The sequence below is a fragment of the Oncorhynchus clarkii genome, chromosome 29 (assembly GCF_045791955.1).
Source record: "Oncorhynchus clarkii lewisi isolate Uvic-CL-2024 chromosome 29, UVic_Ocla_1.0, whole genome shotgun sequence".
In the NCBI taxonomy this organism is placed as follows: domain Eukaryota; kingdom Metazoa; phylum Chordata; class Actinopteri; order Salmoniformes; family Salmonidae; genus Oncorhynchus; species Oncorhynchus clarkii.
The window spans coordinates 28,396,398-28,420,950 of NC_092175.1; the positions used below are offsets into that span (position 1 = coordinate 28,396,398).

At 46.8% G+C, this 24,553-nt stretch overlaps 1 protein-coding gene across 1 annotated transcript in view; it reads left to right on the forward strand.

Moving 5' to 3' along the window:
* Positions 1-24,166, forward strand: part of LOC139387943 (gamma-aminobutyric acid receptor subunit alpha-3-like) — a 141,063-nt gene extending 116,897 nt beyond the window's left edge. The window contains exons 6-10 of the mRNA XM_071134341.1: positions 1,239-1,321; positions 4,071-4,214; positions 7,265-7,417; positions 14,173-14,378; positions 23,570-24,166. Of these exons, the coding sequence (XP_070990442.1) occupies positions 1,239-1,321; positions 4,071-4,214; positions 7,265-7,417; positions 14,173-14,378; positions 23,570-23,911 (928 nt within the window). The 3' untranslated portion in view covers positions 23,912-24,166. The remainder of the gene's footprint in view (positions 1-1,238; positions 1,322-4,070; positions 4,215-7,264; positions 7,418-14,172; positions 14,379-23,569) is intronic.
* Positions 24,167-24,553: the final 387 nt, after the last annotated feature.

The window sequence follows — 24,553 nt, forward strand, 5'->3', positions numbered from 1 at the left end:
CTCCAGAGCAGTCTGTCTGGCTGCTCCACAGGTCTCCAGAGCAGTCTGTCTGGCTGCTCCACAGGTCTCAAAAGCGGAGTAGTCTGGCTGGCTGGCCCCGAGGTCTCCAGAGCAGTCTGTCTGGCTGTCTGGCTGCTCCACAGGTCTCCAGAGCAGTCTGGCTGGCTGCTCCACAGGTCTCCAGAGCAGTCTGGCTGGCTGCTCCACAGGTCTCCAGAGCAGTCTGGCTGGCTGGCCCAGAGGTCTCCAGAGCAGTCTGTCTGGCTGCTCTACAGGTCTCCAGAGCAGTCTGTCTGGCTGCTCCACAGGTCTCCAGAGCAGTCTGTCTGGCTGCTCCACAGGTCTCCAGAGCAGTCTGTCTGGCTGTTCCACAGGTCTCCAGAGCAGTCTGTCTGGCTGCTCCACAGGTCTCCAGAGCAGTCTGTCTGGCTGTTCCACAGGTCTCCAGAGCAGTCTGTCTGGCTGCTCCACAGGTCTCCAGAGCAGTCTGTCTGGCTGCTCCACAGGTCTCCAGAGCAGTCTGTCTGGCTGCTCCACAGGTCTCCAGAGCGGAGTAGTCTGGCTGGCTGACTAGCTGGGTGACGGGTCCTACTGGTGGATGGAGGGAGTTGGAGCTTTGAGCTCCGCTAATGGGAAAACAGACAAATCACTGGCAACCCAGACACCGCAGCCCTCAGCAGACACATTGATGTCCAGACGCACTACAGTACGTGACTGCACATGCTGACTGTTCCCCTCTCACATCGCCCCTCATCCCCCTTCCCTCCCCTCCCCTCCATTCTCTTTTCAACAAAACCCAAATGTCAGGTCAGTCTCAGAACAGTAGAGTATCTCTTGCGCACCACAATATTCCCCTGCCATCAGGGGCAGGACAACCTTGGGTGGCGTAAGGAGACGTGGTGTATACTTACTGTATTCAGATACAGAGGAAAATGACCAAGGCCCTGTCATTCATGTTTCTATTGCAGCTCTAGGTGACAGGATGAAAGTCTAATTGTGCAGAATGGTGTGCAGTAAAAGTTATTGAAGTAGGCGTCCAGTGTCGAGCCGCTGCTTTGCCCTTTAGAAAGATACTGAACAGGATCTGGCAAATGAAAAGGATGTCTCAACATATAAAGCGTTAACATACAGTATGTGTTGCTACCATGTGACAGGTGTCATGGAGGGTTTAAGAATAGTTTATATATTCCAGCCTGTCCACTGACATGTCCTTGTTGTTTTTCTCCCTCTCTGACCAGGCTAACCATCCACGCTGAGTGTCCCATGCACTTGGAGGATTTCCCCATGGATACACATGCCTGCCCTCTGAAGTTTGGGAGCTGTAAGTCTCTCTAGACATACATCTGATTCTGGTCCATATAGCTGACATCACAGAAATAGAGGTCATAGATCAAAATCAAATCAAATTTGATTTGTCACATGCGCCGAATACAATGAAATGCTTACTTACAAGCCCTTAACTGTAAAAAGTAAAACAGTTAATCAAAAGTAACTCAATAAAATAACAATACCGAGGCTCTATACAGACGTATGTTAAACAATGGTCTGTTGTTCTCCATCATATCAATCAAAGGTTTGAATCCATTTAATCTGGCCGCAGCCTTGGACCGTGTGAATTGCATGTGGAGTGTAATAGACATCTTGTCCATTAGTTCTGTCTCCATCCCTGCCGCTTATGGGTCCTTTTGTAGAGCAGAACTTTTTGTGGAAGGCACTACACAGTGCACAGATCCCCTCGTGCACTCAACCTCATCGAGATTTGTCGAGTTTCCTTGTAGGCGGGCTATTTTGCGGGGAAAACTATGTCAAACTCATTTAGCCCTGGAGGACGCGTTTGGTCTTTAACGAGGTCCGGAGGGACGCACTGCGGCAGTGTAGCCTAGTGGTTAGAGCATTGGACTAGTAACCGGAAGGTTGCAAGTTCATACCTCCGAGCTGACGGAACAAATCTGTCGTTCTGCCCCTGAACAGGCAGTTAACCCACTGTTCCTACGCTGTCATTAAAAATAAGAATTTGTTTGTAATTGACTTGCCTAGTTAGATAAAATAAATATTTGTCAGACAAATTTGCTAAATATAGTCTTTTATCCATCGTTTTTTAAATTTCCGATGCTCCCTGACTGTCTAGCTTTCATTTTGCAAATTATTATCGAGCTGGACACAGTCAAGAAACTGTTTGAATGTAGATCCATTACCCACGGGCCGTATGTTTGACAACCCTGCTCTAAGTCGTACGTTTCACAGCGTATAGAACAGAGAGAAGTTATTTTATAAGTTATTGTTCCTAGAAATAAGAACTCTGTCAATGACATATTAAAGGTCAGAGTGACTCGGAGCTGGCCATGGCGTTGTGAATAAAACATCAGGCGGCCAATAAAACAAAAGGAGCCCTTTCAGGGCCGTTGTTTCCTTCGGCGAGCAGGGCTCTGATTGGCAGACTGTCACAATGCCCCCTTCGGCACAGCTCCTCTTCTGATCTGTATTTATATCAACGGAAATCCGCTGCAAAGCCCAGGAACAATCGTCTCCTTAACGCAACGGCACACGGTTGGCAAGTAATTAGCGGCTTTTGTTGAGGCCTGACGTGCTACAGGCAATCTGCTGCAGCACTGTGCGCCGCTCGCCCCAATCACCGCAATTTTACATGACATTTATTTTCATTGGAAATGGCACAGCAATCACAAACATAATGTAGAGGCCTTTTATTCTCCCTCCCTGCGAGCTCTGAACCTCTCAGGGTTTCACATTCTGACTATAAGCTAAAGAGAGCCAGGGTTTGTTTTGTCCCTCTAGATATAAAATAATTTGGCTGTAGATTTATGATGCTATGTTGTTCATAAAGGGGATCTCCGAGCCAGACAGGTTGCTGTAACAGAACAAGGCAGATGTACCTAAAGTACAACATTTAGATGCAGTTTTGCTCATTCAAATATTCTATAGTTTTTTTTATCATGGGATCAGTAATATGCCCGCCCCAATCATGTTTTTTTGTTCTGGATTTTAGTGAGCAGCAATATTTATGCGTGCTGCATTATCCTTACAACTGGTTATGGAGACTTGTATCCTCGACTTTATGCAGACATGAAATTCAGCATGTACGTTCTGCGCCGATTCAGAGACAATGGACATCCAGAGAGAATTGACATCCTCACTCTCCTACTTTCAGAGCATAAGTGTAGTGAATGATTTCAAAGCCTTGGATAGTGGGCCCAATCTGTACTGTGCAATGAACGTGTTTGACATAGCTGACCTTCTCTGCTGAGCAGAGCTGAGAGTCTGACCACACCGAGTAGATGGAGACATAGAACACACACGATGACAGAATAATACCCTTCATTACCAATTACAATTGTTGTAGATGAAGAAGCATTCAAGTTGATGCATGAACTATTTTTATTAATGATCTCCCATGAGTATAAAACAATAATTTCTCTGTGGCTATCAACATTTAATTAGCAAACCTCAGGCAGATGTGTGAATGATGATGTTATTGGTGCTCAGCTGGGTGTTTTCACCATCCTCCATCTGCTCTTCTACTGCAGTGTGTGTGTGTGTGTGTGTGTGTGTGTGTGTGTGTGTGTGTGTGTGTGTGTGTGTGTGTGTGTGTGTGTGTGACTGTGTCTTTAAATGCTTTTTAAGCTCCTTTCCCTAAGATTGACCTTGTGGATTTTAAGCCCCACTTTTGACATCATTCCTTGTGCTGATGTACCTTCAGTTCAAGGTGCATATAAACTAATCAAAACACATGGCTTTTATTAAACTCTCATTCAAATATACTTCATTGATATGCATTTATTCAGATCGATGCCCCCCCCCCTTCTTATTACCATTGATTTGCCATCATCAGAATCAGCCAATTGTAGCACTGCTGCATTATTTACTCTACATGGAAACTGACATGTACTACTCTCATTTTTTGTCACTTCCTCTACCGGTGTGTCTGTCTATCCATTTTCTCTCTCTCTCTCTCTCTCTCTCTCTCTCTCTCTCTCTCTCTCTCTCTCTCTCTCTCTCTCTCTCTCTCTCTCTCTCTCTCTCTCTCTCTCTCTCTCTCTCTCTCTCTCTCTCAGATGCGTATACAAACAATGAGGTTGTCTATCTCTGGACCAAAGGAGATGAGGGCTCTGTAGTCGTAGCAGATGATGGGTCAAGGCTAAACCAGTATGACCTACTGGGCCACGTTATTGGGAAAGAATCTATGATTTCCAGCACAGGTAGCCCATACAACATGCCTGCCACTTTCAAATGAACATGCAGTTCCAGCACAGGTTCTTTTATACCATATGATCAAGTCATTAACACTGAGATAACATCAGAACAAAGTTGTTCACTAATGGAACATCTGCTTTAAATTTCTCACGATAACCACTCTTTTCAGCTCCTGGCTTGCAGACAATTTGGATTAATTCATTTAATTTCTCTCGCATATACTTACAGATTCTATTTGTGTCTTTTTGTAAAGTTATTTATCTGAGCTGTTCTGCAAGTGGCTGCCTCATCGATTTGTCTCTGCTAGTATTATTGGGGTCAGTGCGGTCTCACCATTGAAAGGAAGACTTGCTGAGTTTGGGGAAAGGAGGTAAACACTGATCACTGAATGCAGGGACTTTCTTATAGGCTGGTGGAGAAATACTGACCAACTCTCCTGTTATCCAACACTACATCTGTGAACAAAATGGAATATGTGTAAATGCAGGGTAGATGAAGAAGAAGATTCATCTTTGTGGCCTCTCCCATTTACATGTTATTTGATGGAAGAACACACAGGCACTCTGATTTCAGATTGAAACACACATTGATCTGCCCAGTTTCAGCAAGTATTTTTTTTAAATGGTAGCCAAGAGTAAAACTATTCAACTTGTTCAGTAGTAAGATAATTATTCAGCAGTAGTAGAAAGATAAGGAGCCTTGGAGCAGAAGGGAGAACTCCACTTTTCCTTTGATTGAGCTCTGGTCTGAAAGCCATTTGAATTGGCACTGAATTATAGGACACTCTGTCAGCCAGCACTGTTGATCAGCCGTTCATTTGATCTTCAATTCTGATTGCTATAGCTGCTGCGAAATCCCTTTATCTACAACACCCACAATACTGAGTTTTTGTTCTCTCGCTTTCCTCTTGGGAGAGTGTCAACCTGTTTTTGCCAGGCAGAGACAGCTATTCAAATTAGGGAAGCTTTTTAAGTGTCTTGCTCTCAAAGAGACAGGTCTCTGTGAGATAAAGATGGTGTCTAACCTCTATTTATTCACTGTGATGCACTAGGGCACTTTGTCTCACTTCTCTCATTGTCTCAGTCTGGTTGCATGGTTGCAGTGATAGAGGCAGGCATGGTGAGGCAGATAGGGACTGAGGAGGGTTGTCCTATAGAGTAAGGGACACCTGAGGTGTGGTAGAACCGTCCTTTGTGTATATTCACTGTAACACCACATGGACTCCTCATACTGACTCACATCACTGACTCACATCACTGACTCACATCACTAGTCTCAACAACTCAACGTGAGATATATCTCAATGAATCTTGTACCACAGAGCGTTCTCAGTATCATTGCTGTACGTACTGGACATACAGGATTGAGGATAGGGAATATCTGTCATCTTAGCACTGTTTAATTTTCCTGTCTTCCCATGTCAACAAACATAGTGGTATATGTGTCACCTTTACTCAGCACATAAGAGTGTGTCTGTCATCCAGGAAATAGATTCTCAGCACATTGGGGGCTATGGATCATGTGGTGCAGGGTATGTTTTTAAAACACAGTTAATCATACTGTATCATATATTTATTTTCCTGAACCCACACAGTGAGGTGTGCTGTTCTCAGCCTCTCACACATACCAGCACTTGTTTGTCAGCGTATTACTGATGCCACTGCAGCCAGCTCTCCTCTCCCCCTAACCCTAACCCTTCCGGTCAATAGATCTAATCCAGACCAACAGTGGAGGGAAAACCAATCTCTCCCTTTCACAACCAGACACTGTGATAAACAAGCCATCAGTTAACCTCCACTCTCACAAACAGATATTCTGCTTCCCACAGGATCCCAGTGCTGTGCTAGCATACATGTGGCTGTATTAACACGATCCCAGTGCTGTGCTAGCATACATGTGGCTGTATTAACACGATCCCAGTGCTGTGCTAGCATACATGTGGCTGTATTAACACGATCCCAGTGCTGTGCTAGCATACATGTGGCTGTATTAACACGATCCCAGTGCTGTGCTAGCATACATGTGGCTGTATTAACACAATCCCAGTGCTGTGCTAGCATACATGTGGCTGTATTAACAGGATCCCAGTGCTGTGCTAGCATACATGTGGCTGTATTAACACAATCCCAGTGCTGTGCTAGCATACATGTGGCTGTATTAACAGGATCCCAGTGCTGTGCTAGCATACATGTGGCTGTATTAACACAATCCCAGTGCTGTGCTAGCATACATGTGGCTGTATTAACACGATCCCAGTGCTGTGCTAGCATACATGTGGCTGTATTAACAGGATCCCAGTGCTGTGCTAGCATACATGTGGCTGTATTAACAGGATCCCAGTGCTGTGCTAGCATACATGTGGCTGTATTAACAGGATCCCAGTGCTGTGCTAGCATACATGTGGCTGTATTAACAGGATCCCAGTGCTGTGCTAGCATACATGTGGCTGTATTAACAGGATCCCAGTGCTGTGCTAGCATACATGTGGCTGTATTAACAGGATCCCAGTGCTGTGCTAGCATACATGTGGCTGTATTAACAGGATCCCAGTGCTGTGCTAGCATACATGTGGCTGTATTAACAGGATCCCAGTGCTGTGCTAGCATACATGTGGCTGTATTAACAGGATCCCAGTGCTGTGCTAGCATACATGTGGCTGTATTAACAGGATCCCAGTGCTGTGCTAGCATACATGTGGCTGTATTAACAGGATCCCAGTGCTGTGCTAGCATACATGTGGCTGTATTAACACAATCCCAGTGCTGTGCTAGCATACATGTGGCTGTATTAACAGGATCCCAGTGCTGTGCTAGCATACATGTGGCTGTATTAACACGATCCCAGTGCTGTGCTAGCATACATGTGGCTGTATTAACAGGATCCCAGTGCTGTGCTAGCATACATGCATGTTGTATTAACTTTCATAAATATAGTTCTGAATATTTCAGCAGAGTCCTTGTGTTTGTCTGGACTGAACATGAGCTGTATTAATAATTAATGTCCTCTGCATCTCTCTCGTTCTCTGTCCCCCCCCCCCCCCCCCCCCCCTCCTCAGGAGAATATGTAGTGATGACAACGTATTTCCATTTGAAAAGGAAAATTGGCTATTTTGTGATTCAAACCTACCTTCCGTGCATCATGACTGTCATCCTGTCTCAGGTCTCCTTCTGGCTAAACAGAGAGTCGGTTCCCGCCCGCACTGTATTCGGTGAGTGTCTTCCCTTATCTCCTTAACCCCGAAATGCACTTAATGAGTGATTGAACCATTCCGACAATTTGGAGTGTGGCAACAATGGAGCTGTTGTTTAAATTATGAAGCTACATCAAACCAAGTGTGCAGCAGCGGCAGCTTACGCATTTGTGGAGCAGCTTTTGTTCACATCATCAGATGCATTCAGTAAATTGGCGTGCCAGGGGAGGGTAGAAAAAGTTCATCTTTCCGAAGTTGTGGTTCACACAGTGAAGTGTAAAAAGCAGCTTGGTGCCCATGTTGGCTTTGCTAGGCCCTGGACAGTGATGAATTTGGGTTTTAAACTGTGCTTGGATCACAGGATTGACCTGTAATTAACTTGGCCACCATAAAACCACCTAATTAATTACAGATTAACGCAAGCAAACTTGGAAAGGAATTAAGTAGGAGAAAGTGAGGCCGTTCACCCTGGGACAGAGTGATAAAAGTTTTGCAGTGGCATCTCTCTCGGCGGGGTATTGAACGTGCTTTGCAGAAAATTTAAGCCGGCCAAGTTGTAAGAGATTATTGCGAATTGATCTCTTGCTAACTTTGGCAAGGTGTCTGGCTTTGTCAACACTTTTTGGGGGGCAGACGTATCAGATGCAATGCACAGCTGATCCTGTCAGCATAGCTATGGAGACTTAGAAAGGGTGAGATCCTGCTTCCTCTGTGATGGGTCAGAATGAAAGATGAGCTCTGACAATTTGAGTTGGTAGACTAGAAAGCAACGGCAGCCCATTCAGGCTTAGGGGAAATGATAGTAACAGACAAGTTGTGCTCAGTCCTCCAAAAGCAATGTCAAGGTAAATAATGAAAACAGTCAAACCTCAAGTTGGAGAAAGCATTTCCTAATCTAGGACTAAAACTTTAATTTAAACGGCAGCTGAAGGCCAAGAAACTTCAAGAAAGGGACGTATTGTATGGTCTCCTGACACATATAGCATTATTGTAGGCTGGCAGTAAAACACTTTGCTTTCAAATTACTCAGAAGATCTGGAATAGATATTTAGTCTGATAGTGTTGTTACAGTTCAGACTAGCTGGCGCATGTGAGTCACTAACACCTAGAAATGTGTCTGTGTTCAAATCATAGAGCTTGGACATTTGACCATTTCACCACAGGTGATGTGGTGCATGACACTAGCACTTCATACAGAGACTAACAGTTCTGGAAACATGACTTGGGGAAATCGGAGTAATTGAAAAACATTGATCTCACTACCTAGTGCCTCTCATGTAAAGAAGTCAACCAGCATATGTTTATTTTAACCAGTTTACCCCACACTATTCCCCCTCCTCTCTCCTCGGTCATGGACAGCCACGGCTTCGCCTCTCAGCCTGCCATGAGGAGAGTGTCATGGCAACCCAAACTGCCTCCCCCAGCAGAGAGAGCAAACCTCTGTTTGGCGGTTAATTAGTGTTTCAGAACAGAGCAGGGCAGGGCAGGACATGCTGCGGAGTACAGTGGAGAAATGCGCTTGCTAGCCACCTTGATTTGTTTGGATTTGCTTTACACATAAGGTGCAGAAAAAAAAGAAGAGTAATTCACATTCTTACAGCCATGCAGAAATGATCTGGTATTTTTCTCTGGCACAATCCCCTTGGCCACATACATTTTCTTCATGATCTATGTCCCCTCTTCCTGTCATGAAGGAGGGGACCTCATCCCACCTCTATGACTATCTCCCTTGTAAAACAAAGGCCTTTCATTGCCAAGAAAAGTCACAGTAAGAAGCTGTTGTTCGTGAAAGGGTTGACAGAATGTATTTCTTCATGTGTTCTAATGGAGGTTCAGTTGAAACAAGGCCAAGGCCATTGGGAAACGTTCAGCAAACACTGCAGTATGTGACTTCTGCTGCAATGTTAAGCTTATGCACTGAAGAAGTGTTTGTTGGGTACACAGAATGAACAAACTCTCACTTGTAATGGAGGTGCACGAAGGCACAAGATTGTTTAAGACGGGTGTGGAATTGCCGAAAATGAGAATGGCCTCAGGGAAGAGGACTGATGAAGCGTCCAGGTAAACAGGTGTCCTTGTAGGAGAGATGTTTGTTCTGCAGCATAGTTAAGCTGCAGGCCTACAGGTCCTGGTAGGAGAGATGTTTGTTCTGCAGCATAGTTAAGCTGCAGGCCTACAGGTCCTGGTAGGAGAGATGTTTGTTCTGCAGCATAGTTAAGCTGCAGGCCTACAGGTCCTGGTAGGAGAGATGTTTGTTCTGCAGCATAGTTAAGCTGCAGGCCTACAGGTCCTGGTAAGAGAGATGTTTGTTCTGCAGCATAGTTAAGCTGCAGGCCTACAGGTCCTGGTAAGAGAGATGTTTGTTCTGCAGCATAGTTAAGCTGCAGGCCTACAGGTCCTGGTAGGAGAGATGTTTGTTCTGCAGCATAGTTAAGCTGCAGGCCTACAGGTCCTGGTAAGAGAGATGTTTGTTCTGCAGCATAGTTAAGCTGCAGGCCTACAGGTCCTGGTAAGAGAGATGTTTGTTCTGCAGCATAGTTAAGCTGCAGGCCTACAGGTCCTGGTAAGAGAGATGTTTGTTCTGCAGCATAGTTAAGCTGCAGGCCTACAGGTCCTGGTATGAGAGATGTTTGTTCTGCAGCATAGTTAAGCTGCAGGCCTACAGGTCCTGGTTGGTCAGGAGCTGGAAGGTCGTTTCAGATTCAGACTACCCTACTGGACAGTCACTTCAACTGCTATTCACAACCAGCCCCTGACTGGACAGTTACTTCAACTGCTATTCACAACACCTGACTGGACAGTCACTTCAACTGCTATTCACAACCAGCCCCTGCCAACCTCCTGCTCTCTGAGCCATCCGCAGGGCTTTAAAACTGTCTAAATATTTTAGGAGAAACTGCTCACTTGTCTCGTATAAAGGGCATGAAAGTTGATATTTCATTAATCATTTGTTCCCTGGCGGGTTGCCAGGTTGGAGTATCTGGCTGGCTTGACCTGATATTTTGTGTGGATAATCCCTATATCATTTTCTCATTCACCAAGTGTAATTTGTGATTTATTGTTTGAGCAGACGTATTACACTGTGGACACAATACAATACAATCTCCATTGACATTCTGCCTAATTTGATATTGATATTTTTTAATTGCCTGATATTCTTTAATATGGGGAGATTGCAACTCCTCTGTTGTTAACATTTGCCAGTTGTCAATATTTTCAACAACTTCAGAACTGATAAAAGACTAACATTAAATTATGCTACAGCTTTGAAGATTACACAATAAAGTATATGCAACCTGACGAACATAATAATGTATATATAGTTATACACTATATTACAAAGGTATGTGGACATCCATTCAAATTCTTGGATTCGGCTATTTCAGCCACACCCGTTGCTGACAAGCATTGGCTGGAGTGGTGTAAAGCTCGCCGTCACAAGAAGTGAAGTGGAGAAGTGGAAATGCGTTCTCTGGAGTGATGAATTACGCTTCACCATCTAGCAGTCCGACGGACGAATCTGGGTTTGGCGGATGCCAGGAGAACGCTACTTGCTCCAATGCATAGTGCCAACTGTAAAGTTTGGTGGCCTGGGGCTGTTTTTTGTGGCTCGGGCTAGGCCCCTTAGTGCCAGTGAAGGAAACGCTAGAGCATACAATTACATTCTAGATGATACTGTGCTTCCAACTTTGTGGCAACAGTTTGGGGAAGGCCCTTAATTGTTTCAGCATGACAATGCCCCGGTGCACAAAGCGAGGTCCATACAGAAATTGTTTGTCAAGATCGGTGTGGAAGAACTTGACTGGGCTGCACAGAGCCCTGACCTCAACCCCATCAAACACTTTTGGGTTGAACTGGAACACCGACTGCGAGCCAGGCCTAATCGCCAAGCATCAGTGCCCGATCTCACTAATGCCCTTGTGGCTATAAAAGTCCCTGCAGCAATGTTCCAATGTCTAGTGGAAAGCCTTCCCAGAAGAGTGAAGGCTTTTATAGCAGCAAACGGGGACCAATTCCATGATTTTGGAATGAGATGTTTGACGAGTAGGTATCCACATACTTTTGGTCATGTAGTGTATATTCTGCATAAATCAACAGTAAGACCACAAGCCCCACAGGTTCACATTGAGTTTACCTCTTCATCTGCACAAACCCCACAGGTTCACATTGAGTTTACCTCTTCAGCTGCACAAGCCCCACAGGTTCACATTGAGTACCTCTTCAGCTGCACAAGCCCCACAGGTTCACATTGAGTACCTCTTCAGCTGCACAAACTCCACAGGTTCACATTGAGTACCTCTTCAGCTGCACAAGCCCCACAGGTTCACATTGAGTACCTCTTCAGCTGCACAAGCCCCACAGGTTCACATTGAGTACCTCTTCAGCTGCACAAGCCCCACAGGTTCACATTGAGTACCTCTTCAGCTGCACAAACTCCACAGGTTCACATTGAGTACCTCTTCAGCTGCACAAGCCCCACAGGTTCACATTGAGTACCTCTTCAGCTGCACAAGCCCCACAGGTTCACATTGAGTACCTCTTCAGCTGCACAAGCCCCACAGGTTCACATTGAGTACCTCTTCAGCTGCACAAGCCCCACAGGTTCACATTGAGTACCTCTTCAGCTGCACAAGCCCCACAGGTTCACATTGAGTTTACCTCTTCAGCTGCACAAGCCCCACAGGTTCACATTGAGTACCTCTTCAGCTGCACAAGCCCCACAGGTTCACATTGAGTACCTCTTCAGCTACACAAGCCCCACAGGTTCACATTGAGTACCTCTTCAGCTGCACAAGCCCCACAGGTTCACATTGAGTTTACCTCTTCAGCTGCACAAGCCCCACAGGTTCACATTGAGTTTACCTCTTCAGCTGCACAAGCCCCACAGGTTCACATTGAGTTTACCTCTTCAGCTGCACAAGCCCCACAGGTTCACATTGAGTACCTCTTCAGCTGCACAAGCCCCACAGGTTCACATTGAGTTTACCTCTTCAGCTGCACAAGCCCCACAGGTTCACATTGAGTACCTCTTCAGCTGCACAAGCCCCACAGGTTCACATTGAGTTTACCTCTTCAGCTGCACAAGCCCCACAGGTTCACATTGAGTTTACCTCTTCAGCTGCACAAGCCCCACAGGTTCACATTGAGTTTACCTCTTCAGCTGCACAAGCCCCACAGGTTCACATTGAGTACCTCTTCAGCTGCACAAGTCCATTTTTGAAGCCTATATTTATTTTATTTTAACAGATGAGGCAGGTGGGAACAGGCGAAGTGGAATGATTGCTTATATCTGCTTTGATGGACACCCATTCTCTGCTCTCCTATCATTTCATTCTTTAAATTGGCTGAGACGTAGAACACAATGGCCGGCGCATGGGCACAATGACTTTGAAAACATGCACATTTCACACAGCAATTGATTTATCCTCTCAAATCTCTTTCTGCGTTGTGATTCAAATCAACATTGGACCTTACACCTAATAAGAGTATTGCACATCCACATTTGGAATGCCTATTTGCTATGTCTTCTAGCTACTGGTCTAGATGACCAAATCTGTTTCTGTTTCAACATTTTGATTGCCTGTGTAATGACATCCATACTGGCAGTGGAATTTTCCTCAAAACGCTTAAGTGTCAAACAATGCCAGGAAAGTTAAATGAAACCTCATGTGGATATGATGGCTGTGTCACACTGTCAAACATGATGGAGGTAGTCAATGCAGACTCCATCACAATGGATGTAGTCAATGGAGGAGGTATTTCCAATCACTTCATTCCTAGAGCCCCCAGGTAGGCCTCTACCTCATCTACAATCATGGACATTGTGTAGTAGTTGGCATCCCATTCAAGCTGCAGGTCACAGCGAGCGACCCTCACATTTCCATGAGGTGATCAGCCAGCAGGGTTTACATATCAAGTGCAGCACCACTCTGTCAGGCTGCTGTGACTGTTCTAAAGCAGCCCCTTCTCTCTCCCATCCACCCATGGCTCCTCGTCCCCCTATGAAGTGGTTGTTCCACGTTTCTCCAGACAGATGGCAGGGGACTGCCTAGCCGCCTGCACTGTATCAATACGGGGATTACAGTGTATCATCAGACAAGCTCAGTGGAGCTCTTCTATGGGGCGCCTCCAATCTGCGGTTCTGTGAAACTCATGGAGTCAGTGTAGTAGAGGGCTGGCGCTGGCGCCAGGGTTGGAGAGGTTAGATTGGAGCTGTGTCTTTATCACTAATTCTCCTAACTGAATCATTTGTTTATATCACAATTGGGTTTTTATGTCCTCACCTTGGCCATATGTCACAGCACACTGTGACAGCATGTACTGAATGTTCAAGGATGGCACTTTGTTCTTTACATGAAACACAGTTACAGATGTAGTATCTTAATTTGATCACCCTGTTGCAGGACAACTTTCCTACAATTTGGGGAAATGTAAAACGTGCAGTGTATTTGAGGTTTAAAAGGCTTCTGAAGTTTGTCATTTCCACTTTATAATTGCAGACATGATTTTCCCTTACAAAAAATGTATCAACCGCTACAAAAATGTTTATTAATTATAATCCGCATAATTCACATTTCCTGATGCTGCAGGATTGTTTTCCTGCTGTAGGAGACTGGCTCAAGTTAAGATCCTAGACCTGTATGTGTACTGTAGTTCAACCCAGTTGGGTCTGTGTGTAATGTACATATGTGTGTGTTTGTGTGTGTTTGTCAGTTCATACACTCTCTAATACACCCTATCATTCCCTTTGCCTCTCTTCTTTTTGTCCCCAGGAGTCACCACAGTTCTAACCATGACAACCCTGAGTATCAGTGCCAGGAACTCCCTGCCTAAGGTGGCTTATGCCACAGCTATGGACTGGTTCATGGCAGTATGCTATGCCTTTGTCTTCTCTGCCCTGATAGAGTTTGCCACAGTCAACTACTTTACCAAGCGCAGTTGGGCGTGGGATGGCAAGAAAGAGGCCCAGGAGATGAGGGTGAGTACTGTAGCTACCGGGCCTGGCTCCATTACGTTGAAACACATAGTACACCTACAATATATGGGGCGGCAGGGTAGCCTAGTGGTTAGAGCGTTGGACTAGTAACCGGAAGGTGGTTCAAAACCCCCGAGCTGACAAGGTACAAATCTGTTGTTCTGCCCCTTAACAGGCAGTTAACCCACTGTTCCTAGGACGTCATTGAAAATAAGAATTAGTTCTTAACTGACTTGCCTAGTTAAATAAAGGTTAAAATAAAAAAAATTGAGATTCTTCAAACACATAGAAACAGTACATCTACAATATATGGAGGTAGTTTCAATACTTCAAACACATAGAAACAGTACATCTACAATATATGGAGGTAGTTTCAATACTTCAAACACATAGAAACAGTACATCTACAATATATGGAGGTTGTTTCAATACTTCAAACACATAGAAACAATACATCTACAATATATGGAGATAGTTTCAATAGTTCAAACACATAGAAACAGTACATCTACAATATATGGAGGTAGTTTCAATACTTCAAACACATAGAAACAATCAATTACAATACATGGAGGTAGTACTTCAATCACATAGAAACCTACAATATATGGAGGTAGTTTTCAGTACCTAAAATGTTTAAACAGTATAATGTGGATCCCCTAAAAGCCTTGTTCCCTCTTTGTGTGCTTTGCTGGTGTTGTGGAGAAGTACAGTAGCCAATCACAGATGTCTCCATATTCTCCATATTCATCTGCTAGATGGTGTGTCTGAAATGAGGCTGTCTCTCCCTCTCTCTAGAGTCAAGTGGCTTTTTGCTTATTCTAGATTATTTGCTCTCTATCTATCCTTTCCTGATAACCTCCTGAAAAATGAGCGTCTTCGGAGCTAATGGCTCAGAGATGCGGCGAGGGAAGCCGAGCAGAGCTCTCATATTGTATTGTAGTGGGAATGAGGAATGATGGTACCTGGGAAACACTGATAGAAAGTCCCATCCCGGCCTCCTGAAGAAGGCAGCCCTGGGTAATCTGTAAAGAGACGCTTTATTTATTCATTAACAGCCCAACAGAGGAGGATCTCTGGGCCTGAACACAACAGAGTGAGCGGCAGGGGGTGGGGAAGGACAAAACCCAGAGCAGGTATCCTGAGCACAGAAACAACGGTGTATGTCACACACATACAAATTAAAACAGTGTATCTCACACACAGAGACACACACAGCACATAAACACAGTGTACATCCCACACAGAGAGACAAGATAGAGGGAGACAGTGAGAGACAGTGATAATTAAGGCATGGGGTTATATGAAGAGCTCATTAAACATTGTGATTTTGACATTCAGGGGCTGTAAAAATGCTTGTAGGCCTTTTAATGCTAGAAAAGTTTGGGGAAGTTTGGATGCAATCAGGGGGTGTGTATCATGTGAGCAGATGTGATGATATTAAAAATAAGTGGAGAACTCCTGGGAAGTTTTGAAAGTGTAATATCTGAGACTCGATTTAGAAGTCTTCTCTTTGGTCTTTTAAGTGTGCTTCTGTCAGCCCAAGTCAACATGTAGAAATATCTCAGGAGTATGAAGGACTCGCAAACATCAGTCAAGCACTCCCATTATTCCTTAAGTTATTTGCAAGTTGACTTGTTTGCCGTCTGGATGATTGGCATCATGGCATATTGCTGACATGAAACCTTCCTGTAGTCACTCGGGACAGATGATTCTGCAAATTAAAAAGCAGTAAGTGGAAACGTGTTTGTCTTTGAAGTTTTGTCTTGTTGGCAGCAGCAGCAGGATGTCTGTCCTGTGTTCTATGAGTTGTGTTGAGCAGGCAGTTTGTGGTGATGGATACATGAGGGTAGGGGTCACTCGGAGAGCGATAGCATGTCCATCACCATCCCTCAGCTTCAGGAGAGCTGAGGGATTAAAGGCTGCACACTTTATCCTCGTTTAAAGGCTTCACAGAGGACGACGTGGGTATGAAGTCAGAGTGCAATCAAAAGGTCGTTCCCCAGAGATGGTGGAAGGACGCTTGGCTGAGTGTCCTGTTGGGGATGGCATTCCTGGTCATCAGATGCTATGGCCGCAGCCTCCTCTCCTGAGAAGGTCAAATCAAAATCAAATCAAATGTATTTATATAGCCCTTCGTACATCAGCTGATATCTCAAAGTGCTGTACAGAAACCCAGCCTAAAACCCCAAACAGCAAGCAATGCAGGTGTAGAAGCACGGTGGCTAGGAAAAACTCCCTAGAAAGGCCAAAACCTAGGAAGAAACCTAGAGAGGAACCAGGCTATGTGGGGTGGCCAGTCCTCTTCTGGCTGTGCCGGGTGGAGATTATAACAGAAATGGCCAAGATGTTAAAATGTTCATAAATGACCAGCATGGTCAAATAATAATAAGGCAGAACAGTTGAAACTGGAGCAGCAGCACGGTCAGGTGGACTGAGGACAGCAAGGAGTCATCATGTCAGGTAGTCCTGGGGCATGGTCCTAGGGCTCAGGTCCTCCGAGAGAGAGAAAGAAAGAGAGAATTAGAAAGAGCATATGTGGGGTGGCCAGTCCTCTTCTGGCTGTGCCGGGTGGAGATTATAACAGAACATGGCCAAGATGTTCAAATGTTCATAAATGACCAGCATGGTCGAATAATAATAAGGCAGAACAGTTGAAACTTTAGCAGCAGCACGGCCAGCAGTGGACTGGGGACAGCAAGGAGTCATCATGTCAGGTAGTCCTGGGGCATCAGGTCCTCCGAGAGAGAGAAAGAAAGAGAGAAAGAGAGAATTAGAGAGAGCACACTTAAATTCACACAGGACACCGAATAGGACAGGAGAAGTACTCCAGATATAACAAACTGACCCTAGCCCCCCGACACATAAACTACTGCAGCATAAATACTGGAGGCTGAGACAGGAGGGGTCAGGAGACACTGTGGCCCCATCCGAGGACACCCCCGGACAGGGCCAATGTCAGATGGTGACCTCATTGAGAGGCTGTCTCAGTTGATGCTGGGAGTGGACAGCCAGAGGAGGGTCGATGTTAGGTCATTTAGCTCAGTGGCTGTGGAGCTCCTCTGACTCTCACTGGTGCCCTTTTTTGTCAGACGTGTCCTGTTAGACTTGCCAGCCCTGTTATCCTGGGCAGCAGCAGTAGCAGCAACTCTCATACAACCTAATGAGGTTTCTCTCTCCTCTCCTCTCCACTAGAGACCCAGGGCGTTACTCAGGGATTCAGGCACAGACGTATTGGTCGGTCAGCTTTCTGTGATTATTGACTAATAAGAAATTATTGAATTAGAAACATACACTGAGTATACCAAACAATAGGAACACCTTCCTAATATTGAGTTGCATTCATCATGCGTGGACTCTACAAGGTGTCGAAAGCATTCCACAGGGATGCTGGCCCATGTTGACTACAATGTGTTCAAGTTGGCAGGATGTCCTTTGTGTGGTGGACCATTCTTGATACACACGGGAAGCTATTGAGTGTGAAAAACACAGAAGCATTGCAGTTCTTGACTCAAACCGGTGCGCCTGGCACCTACAGTACTACCATACCCCGATCAAAGGCACTTCAATCTTGTGTCTTGACCATTCACCCTCTAAATGGCGCACATACACAATGAGAAGGGGGAGAAGGTGTGAGAGGAGGGAGAAGGTGTGAGAGGGGGGAGAAGGTGTGAGAGGAGAGAGAAGGTGTGAGAGGAGGGAGAAGGTGTGAGAGGAGGGAGAAGGTGTGAGAGGAGGGAGAAGGTGTGAGAAAATGGAAGGAGAAGATGTGAGAGGTGGGAGAAGGGGGAGAAGGTGTGAGACTGGGGAGAAGGTTTGAGAGGGGGAGAAGGTGTGAGAGGAGGGAGAATGTGTGAAACTGGGGAGAAGGTGTGAGAGGGGGGAGAAGGACATTAGTGCAAAGAGAGGCAGCATTTACCTTGATTAGGGATTTTAGAGCATGTTTAATTCATGCTGGCTGACAGACAGTCTGTAACGTCTCTGCAGTAGTAATGAGGCTGGGCTGCAGTCAGGTCTACGTAGAGCCCAGCCACCTCTACAGCTGGCAGCGTTCCCAGCAAGCCAGGACACCTGCACGGAAACACACACAAACACACACACTCACAAACACACACTTTTCCCCTAACCATGTCTGTGCACAATCCTAGTATAGCTCCAAAAATATCAGTGTGCGCACACACACACACGCACGCACGCACGCACGCACGCACGCACGCACGCACGCACGCACGCACGCACGCACGCACGCACGCACGCACGCACGCACGCACGCACGCACGCACACACACACACACACACACACACACACACACACACACACACACACACACACACACACACACACACACACACACACACACACACACACACACACACACACACACACACACACACACACACACACACACACACACACACACACACACACACACTCATAGCCCCAAGATGTGCTGACACACGGATGGACGGACACATGTGCGCGCACAGCACAGGATATATACCGTTACTCTTAGCCACAAGACATCCCAACATAGAAACACAGAACCAGAGAGAGGCTGTAAGATGCTCTGTGATCCCTGTGTAAACTCACAGCAGGACACTCAGCCTTGTGCTTAAAATACACACTCTGATACACAGGCAATATCTCCCAACACTCCCCATTCAGGGCCAAGGAGTGCACACACACACACACACAAAAGTGATGATCGTGGACTACAGGAAACAAAGGAGCTGAGCACGCCACAACGAAGGGCTGTAGTGGAGAGGGTCGATAGCTTAAAGTTCCTCAGTGTCCACATCACTAAGGAATAATCATGGACCACATTGCTGCTGGTGTCCAAAGGGCACGACAATGCCTGTTTCCCCTCAGGAGGCCTCAAAAAGCATCTTGACTCGCTGCATCACCACTTGGTATGGCAACTGCTTGGTATCCGTCAGCAAGGCGTTACAGAGGGTAGTGTCTACGGCCCAGTACACCACTATGGCCGAGCTCCCTGCCACCCAGGAACTCTATACCAGTCAGTGTAATTGGAAGACCCTAAAAATTGTCAGACTCAAGCCATCCAATTCATAGACTGTTCTCTCGGCTACCGCACGGCAAGTTGTACCGATGCAGCAAGTCTGGGAACCAACAGGACCCTGAACAGCTTCTACCCCCAAGCCATACAACTACATAGTTAACCAAATAGCTACCTGGACTATTTGCATTGACCCTCCCTTTGCACCAGCTCTTTTGACTCATCACATACGCTGCTGCTACTGCTTATCATCTATCCTGTTGCCAAGTCACTTTACCCCTACCTATATGTACATATTTACCTCAATTACCTCGTACCCCTGCACATCGACTCTATACTGGTACCCCGTGTATATAGCTAAGTTATCATTTACTCGTGTTATAATTGTGTATTTATTCCTTGTATTATAATTTTTCTATTTTTCTCTCTGCATTTTTTGGGAAGGGCTGTAAGTAAGAATTTCACTGTTAGTCTACACCTGTTGTTTACGAAGCATGAGACAAATACAATTTGATTTGATTTGACACTCACACACGCTAAGCAGTCTTCATGCCCCAAGATTGCTGAAAGCATTCATATAATCACACAAAGTTGGTCTGCCCTCAAGAAATGTTTGTGTGCTGTTGTGTCATGCTATGTTTGAATAACATTACTTTCCAAACAAAGCCCTGTGCTATGGTTACCTCTGCATGTATCTCAGACTACATAACTTAGAATGATATTATGGAGCCCCTCTACACTAGCTGATTGGCAGATACAGTATGTACTAGCAGGGTGTATGTCAGGTTGGTAGGCTGAGAGCAGACCTGATTCTGGGGATAAATTAGCTTAGGGAGCTGTGGTAAGGGTCATGAGACGCTTGTTAATAGTTATCCCTCACTTATGCTGATCTAAGCTGTGGCTATGATATAAGGAGCCCGGGGTGTTGTTGGATCAGGAGGAATCGATACCCTGTGAAAGCCTCAGGGCGTCCAGGGGGCAGCAGCCGACACTGCTGAGAGACTCTCCACTGATATTGTCATGAGATAGGGCAGAGCCCCGGTCAAGCCCATCAGATAGAGCCCCGGCCCAGCCCATCAGACAGAGCCCCGGCCCAGCCAATCAGACAGAGCCCCGGCCCAGCCCATCAGATAGAGCCCCGGCCCAGCCCAGCAGATAGAGCCCCGGCCCAGCCCAGCAGATAGAGCCCCGGCCCAGCTCAGCAGATAGAGCCCCGGCCCAGCTCATCAGATAGAGCCTCGGCCAAGCCAATCAGATAAAACCCCGGCCCAGCCCATCAGATAGAACCACGGCCCAGCCCAGCAGAAAGAGCCCTGGCCCAGCCCATCAGATAGAGCCTCGGCCAAGCCCATCAGATAAAACCCCAGCCCAGCCCATCAGATAGACCCCGGCCCAGCCCAGCAGATAGAGCCCTGGCCCAGCCCATCCAGCCCCAGATAAAAGCCCATCAGATAGACCCCGGCCCAGCCCAGCAGATAGAGCCCTGGCCCAGCCCATCAGATAAAACCCCGGCCCAGCCCATCAGATAGAGCCCCGGCCCAGCCCAGCAGATAAAACCCCGGCCCAGCCCATCAGATAGAGCAATGGCCCAGCCCATCAGATAGAGCCCTGGCCCAGCCCATCAGATAGAGCACTGGCCCAGCCCATCAGATAGAGCCCCGGCCCAGCCCATCAGATAGAGCCCTGGCCCAGCCCATCAGACAGAGCCCCGGCCCAGCCCAGCAGATAGAGCCCCGGCCCAGCTCAGCAGATAGAGCCCCGGCCCAGCCCAGCAGATAGAGCCCCGGCCCAGCTCAGCAGATAGAGCCCCAGCCCAGCTCATCAGATAGAGCCTCGGCCAAGAAAATCAGATAAAACCCCGTTCCAGCCCATCAGATAGAACCCCGGCCCAGCCCAGCAGAAAGAGCCCTGGCCCAGCCCATCAGATAGAGCCTCGGCCAAGCCCATCAGATAAAACCCCGGCCCAGCCCATCAGATAGAACCCCGGGCCCAGCCCAGCAGATAGAGCCCTGGCCCAGCCCATCAGATAGAGCCTCGGCCAAGCCCATCAGATAAAACCCCGGCCACGCCCATCAGATAGAGCCCTGGCCCAGCCCATCAGATAAAACCCCGGCCAAGCCCATCAGATAGAGCCCTGGCCCAGCCCATCAGATAGAGCCCCGGCCCAGCCCATCAGATAGAGCCCTGGCCCAGCCCATCAGATAGAGCCCTGGCCCAGCCCATCAGATAGAGCCCCAGCCCAGCCCATCAGACAGATCCCCGGCCAAGCCCATCAGACAGAGCCCCGGCCCAGCCCATCAGACAGAGCCCCGGCCCAGCCCAGCAGATAGAGCCCCGGCCCAGCTCAGCAGATAGAGCCCCGGCCCAGCCCAGCAGATAGAGCCCCGGCCCAGCTCAGCAGATAGAGCCCCGGCCCAGCTCATCAGATAGAGCCTCGGCCAAGCCAATCAGATAAAACCCCGGCCCGGCCCATCAGATAGAACCCCGGCCCAGCCCAGCAGAAAGAGCCCCGGCCCAGCCCATCAGATAGAGCCTCGGCCAAGCCCATCAGATAAAACCCCGGCCAAGCCCATCAGATAGAGCAATGGCCCAGCCCATCAGATAGAGCCCTGGCCCAGCCCATCAGATAGAGCCCTTGCCCAGCCCATCAGATAGAGCCCCGGCCCAGCCCATCAGATAGAGCCCCGGCCCAGCCCATCAGATAGAGCCCTGGCCCAGCCCATCAGATAGAGCCCTGGCCCAGCCCATCAGATAGAGCCCCGACCCAGCCCAGCCGAGCCATCATCACAGATAGACAGACAGCATACTCCTTCTCTGTTTAACACCACTACTGCTACTTTATTCTGAATCCCCTCTGGGTGGAAGGTTTCCCTGGTAGATTGTTGTTTTGGAATGGATGGTTAAGTTGCTGCTGGTGTCCTTTGTGCATTCTGTAGCCTACTATCCATCCATTCAACTCGTACATCTGAGGTGAAATGCAATCCATTACCCGCTGTGTTAGCCCCCCTGACTGGCCTGCTTATCCAATTGGATCGGCCCGTTCTCCTTGATACTGTGGTTTAAGATAAAAATCAATCATAGTGCCCTGGTTGTTCTATCCCAATTGCCCTTCTTATAAGTTGAGCCACACCTTTATGTGCCAGCCAGGTTGGTGCTGATCATTAGTTGATGCAAGCCTGGCAATACTAATGTAATACAGCAATTGGATTAATCATCTCTAGGTGCATTTTTGACAATTGAAAAAGTATCAGCTGAGGATTCCTTAAGGCATGATTTTGAGACCTAAAACTGTCTCCAACCCATCTGTTGAATATCCCCTTCCCTTCATTCAGTCCCCCTCTCTTAATCTAATCTAATAATCTGGCCTATATTCAGTACAGTCCCAGTACTATATTCAGTACAGTCCCAGTTCTATATTCAGTACCACTAGTCCTTTATTCAGTACAGTCCCAGTCCTATATTCAGTACCACTAGTCCTATATTCAGTACAGTCCCAGTCCTATATTCAGTACCACTAGTCCTATATTCAGTACAGTCCCAGTCCTATATTCAGTACCACTAGTCCTATATTCAGTACAGACCAGTCCTCAGAGTGCAGGTTGTCAGACCTGTTTACAGGTGCTCTGCTACTCATCCTGCTCTGCTCTCATCCTACCATTAACTCTCCAGTGCCACCAGCCCTACCCACTCCTCTGCTCTGCTCTGCTCCATTTCTCTCGGTGGTACGGAAAATAACAAGCTTCTCGGAAATTAAACCATGATATTGCCCACGGACTTAATTTTAGCTCATAAACTTTTGACCCGTGTGCTCTGTAACAAGTCTCTTGCATGCCAGGCCCTGGGGTGGCCCTATTCTCACTGTGAACTATGATGTATGTATATTTTGTTGAGGAGGCTCATGTGATTTGCCACTTATTGGAGCGTAAATGCGTAATGTTCTATGACCCTGGCCTTTTGTCCAGGCTGGGAGGGCTACAGCCCCAATCCATACACTGAGTTCTTTCAGCTTGGTTCTGAACCCAATGGTGCAGAATAGGGATGTCATACTGTTCCCATCATGCATCTTGAGCATCATTGCACCCCAAGTCAAAACAGTCCCTGTTTTGTCATTTTGAGAAGAAGGCCTTTGTTAAGTTGATTCAGCCCTGATTTTCTTTGTTTCTCTTCTCTTTACAGAGAAGAGAATCTGCCTCTCTTTCCAAAAAGGCCAATAACACATTCAACATTGTTGGAACTACATACACCCTCAACGAGGCAAAGGACCCAGGTTTAACCACCGTCTCCAGGAGTGCCACTACAGCTACACACCACCAACACCACCACCACCACCACCACAGCCACAAGGTTCCTAAAATGGATGACAATTACGTGGAAGCCATAAAGTCCTACAACCGTGTCAGCAGAGTGGACAAGATCTCACGCATCATCTTCCCTGTGCTGTTCTTCATCTTCAACCTGGTCTATTGGGCCACGTACATCAACAGCAAGCCGCCTCCCAAGTCCACCACCCACAATTAAACTCACCACGACTGAATATTAGGCTGAGATTGCAAGAGGCCGAGAGATCCACGACATGTTATTGTATCGTTGTTTTGGACTTCATTTTGATATTTGCAAGTCTCATTAGGTCGCAGACAAACATTCTCGTAGATTTGTATGTACATAGTTGAAATATAAATGTAAATTTGTTGTTACCTGATTATTAGTTTGTTTGAAAGAATAGCCGGATGGTGTTTTCTTTTCTCTTGACATGATAAAGAGGAGCATGTGTTTGAATCCTTCATGGTAGCTCATTACAGAGGATCGGGTCCTGGTAAATCACTGTGTGTAAACACACACTCTCACACACACACACACTCACACCATTCACTCTGAATTGCGTCAAGATGCAGCAAGGAGAGCCATTGGCTGCTTGTTGCTAAAGCGAGCTCTTATAGCCAGGGGCAGCATGTAGAGTTCCATAGGGACATCATTAATAATCCTCAGTGTCTGCCCTTCTGCTAGCGCTGAATCTCAACAGACCCAACGCAATATCATCTGGAATTGCTTTTGTGTCCTATCGGGCCTGCCTGTGTATTTTCCAGTCCAGAGACTCCTATTGTTTTAACAGGCTGAGTATGTTTAAAGAGAAAGAAGCAGTGTGCCTTTTTGAATACCCAC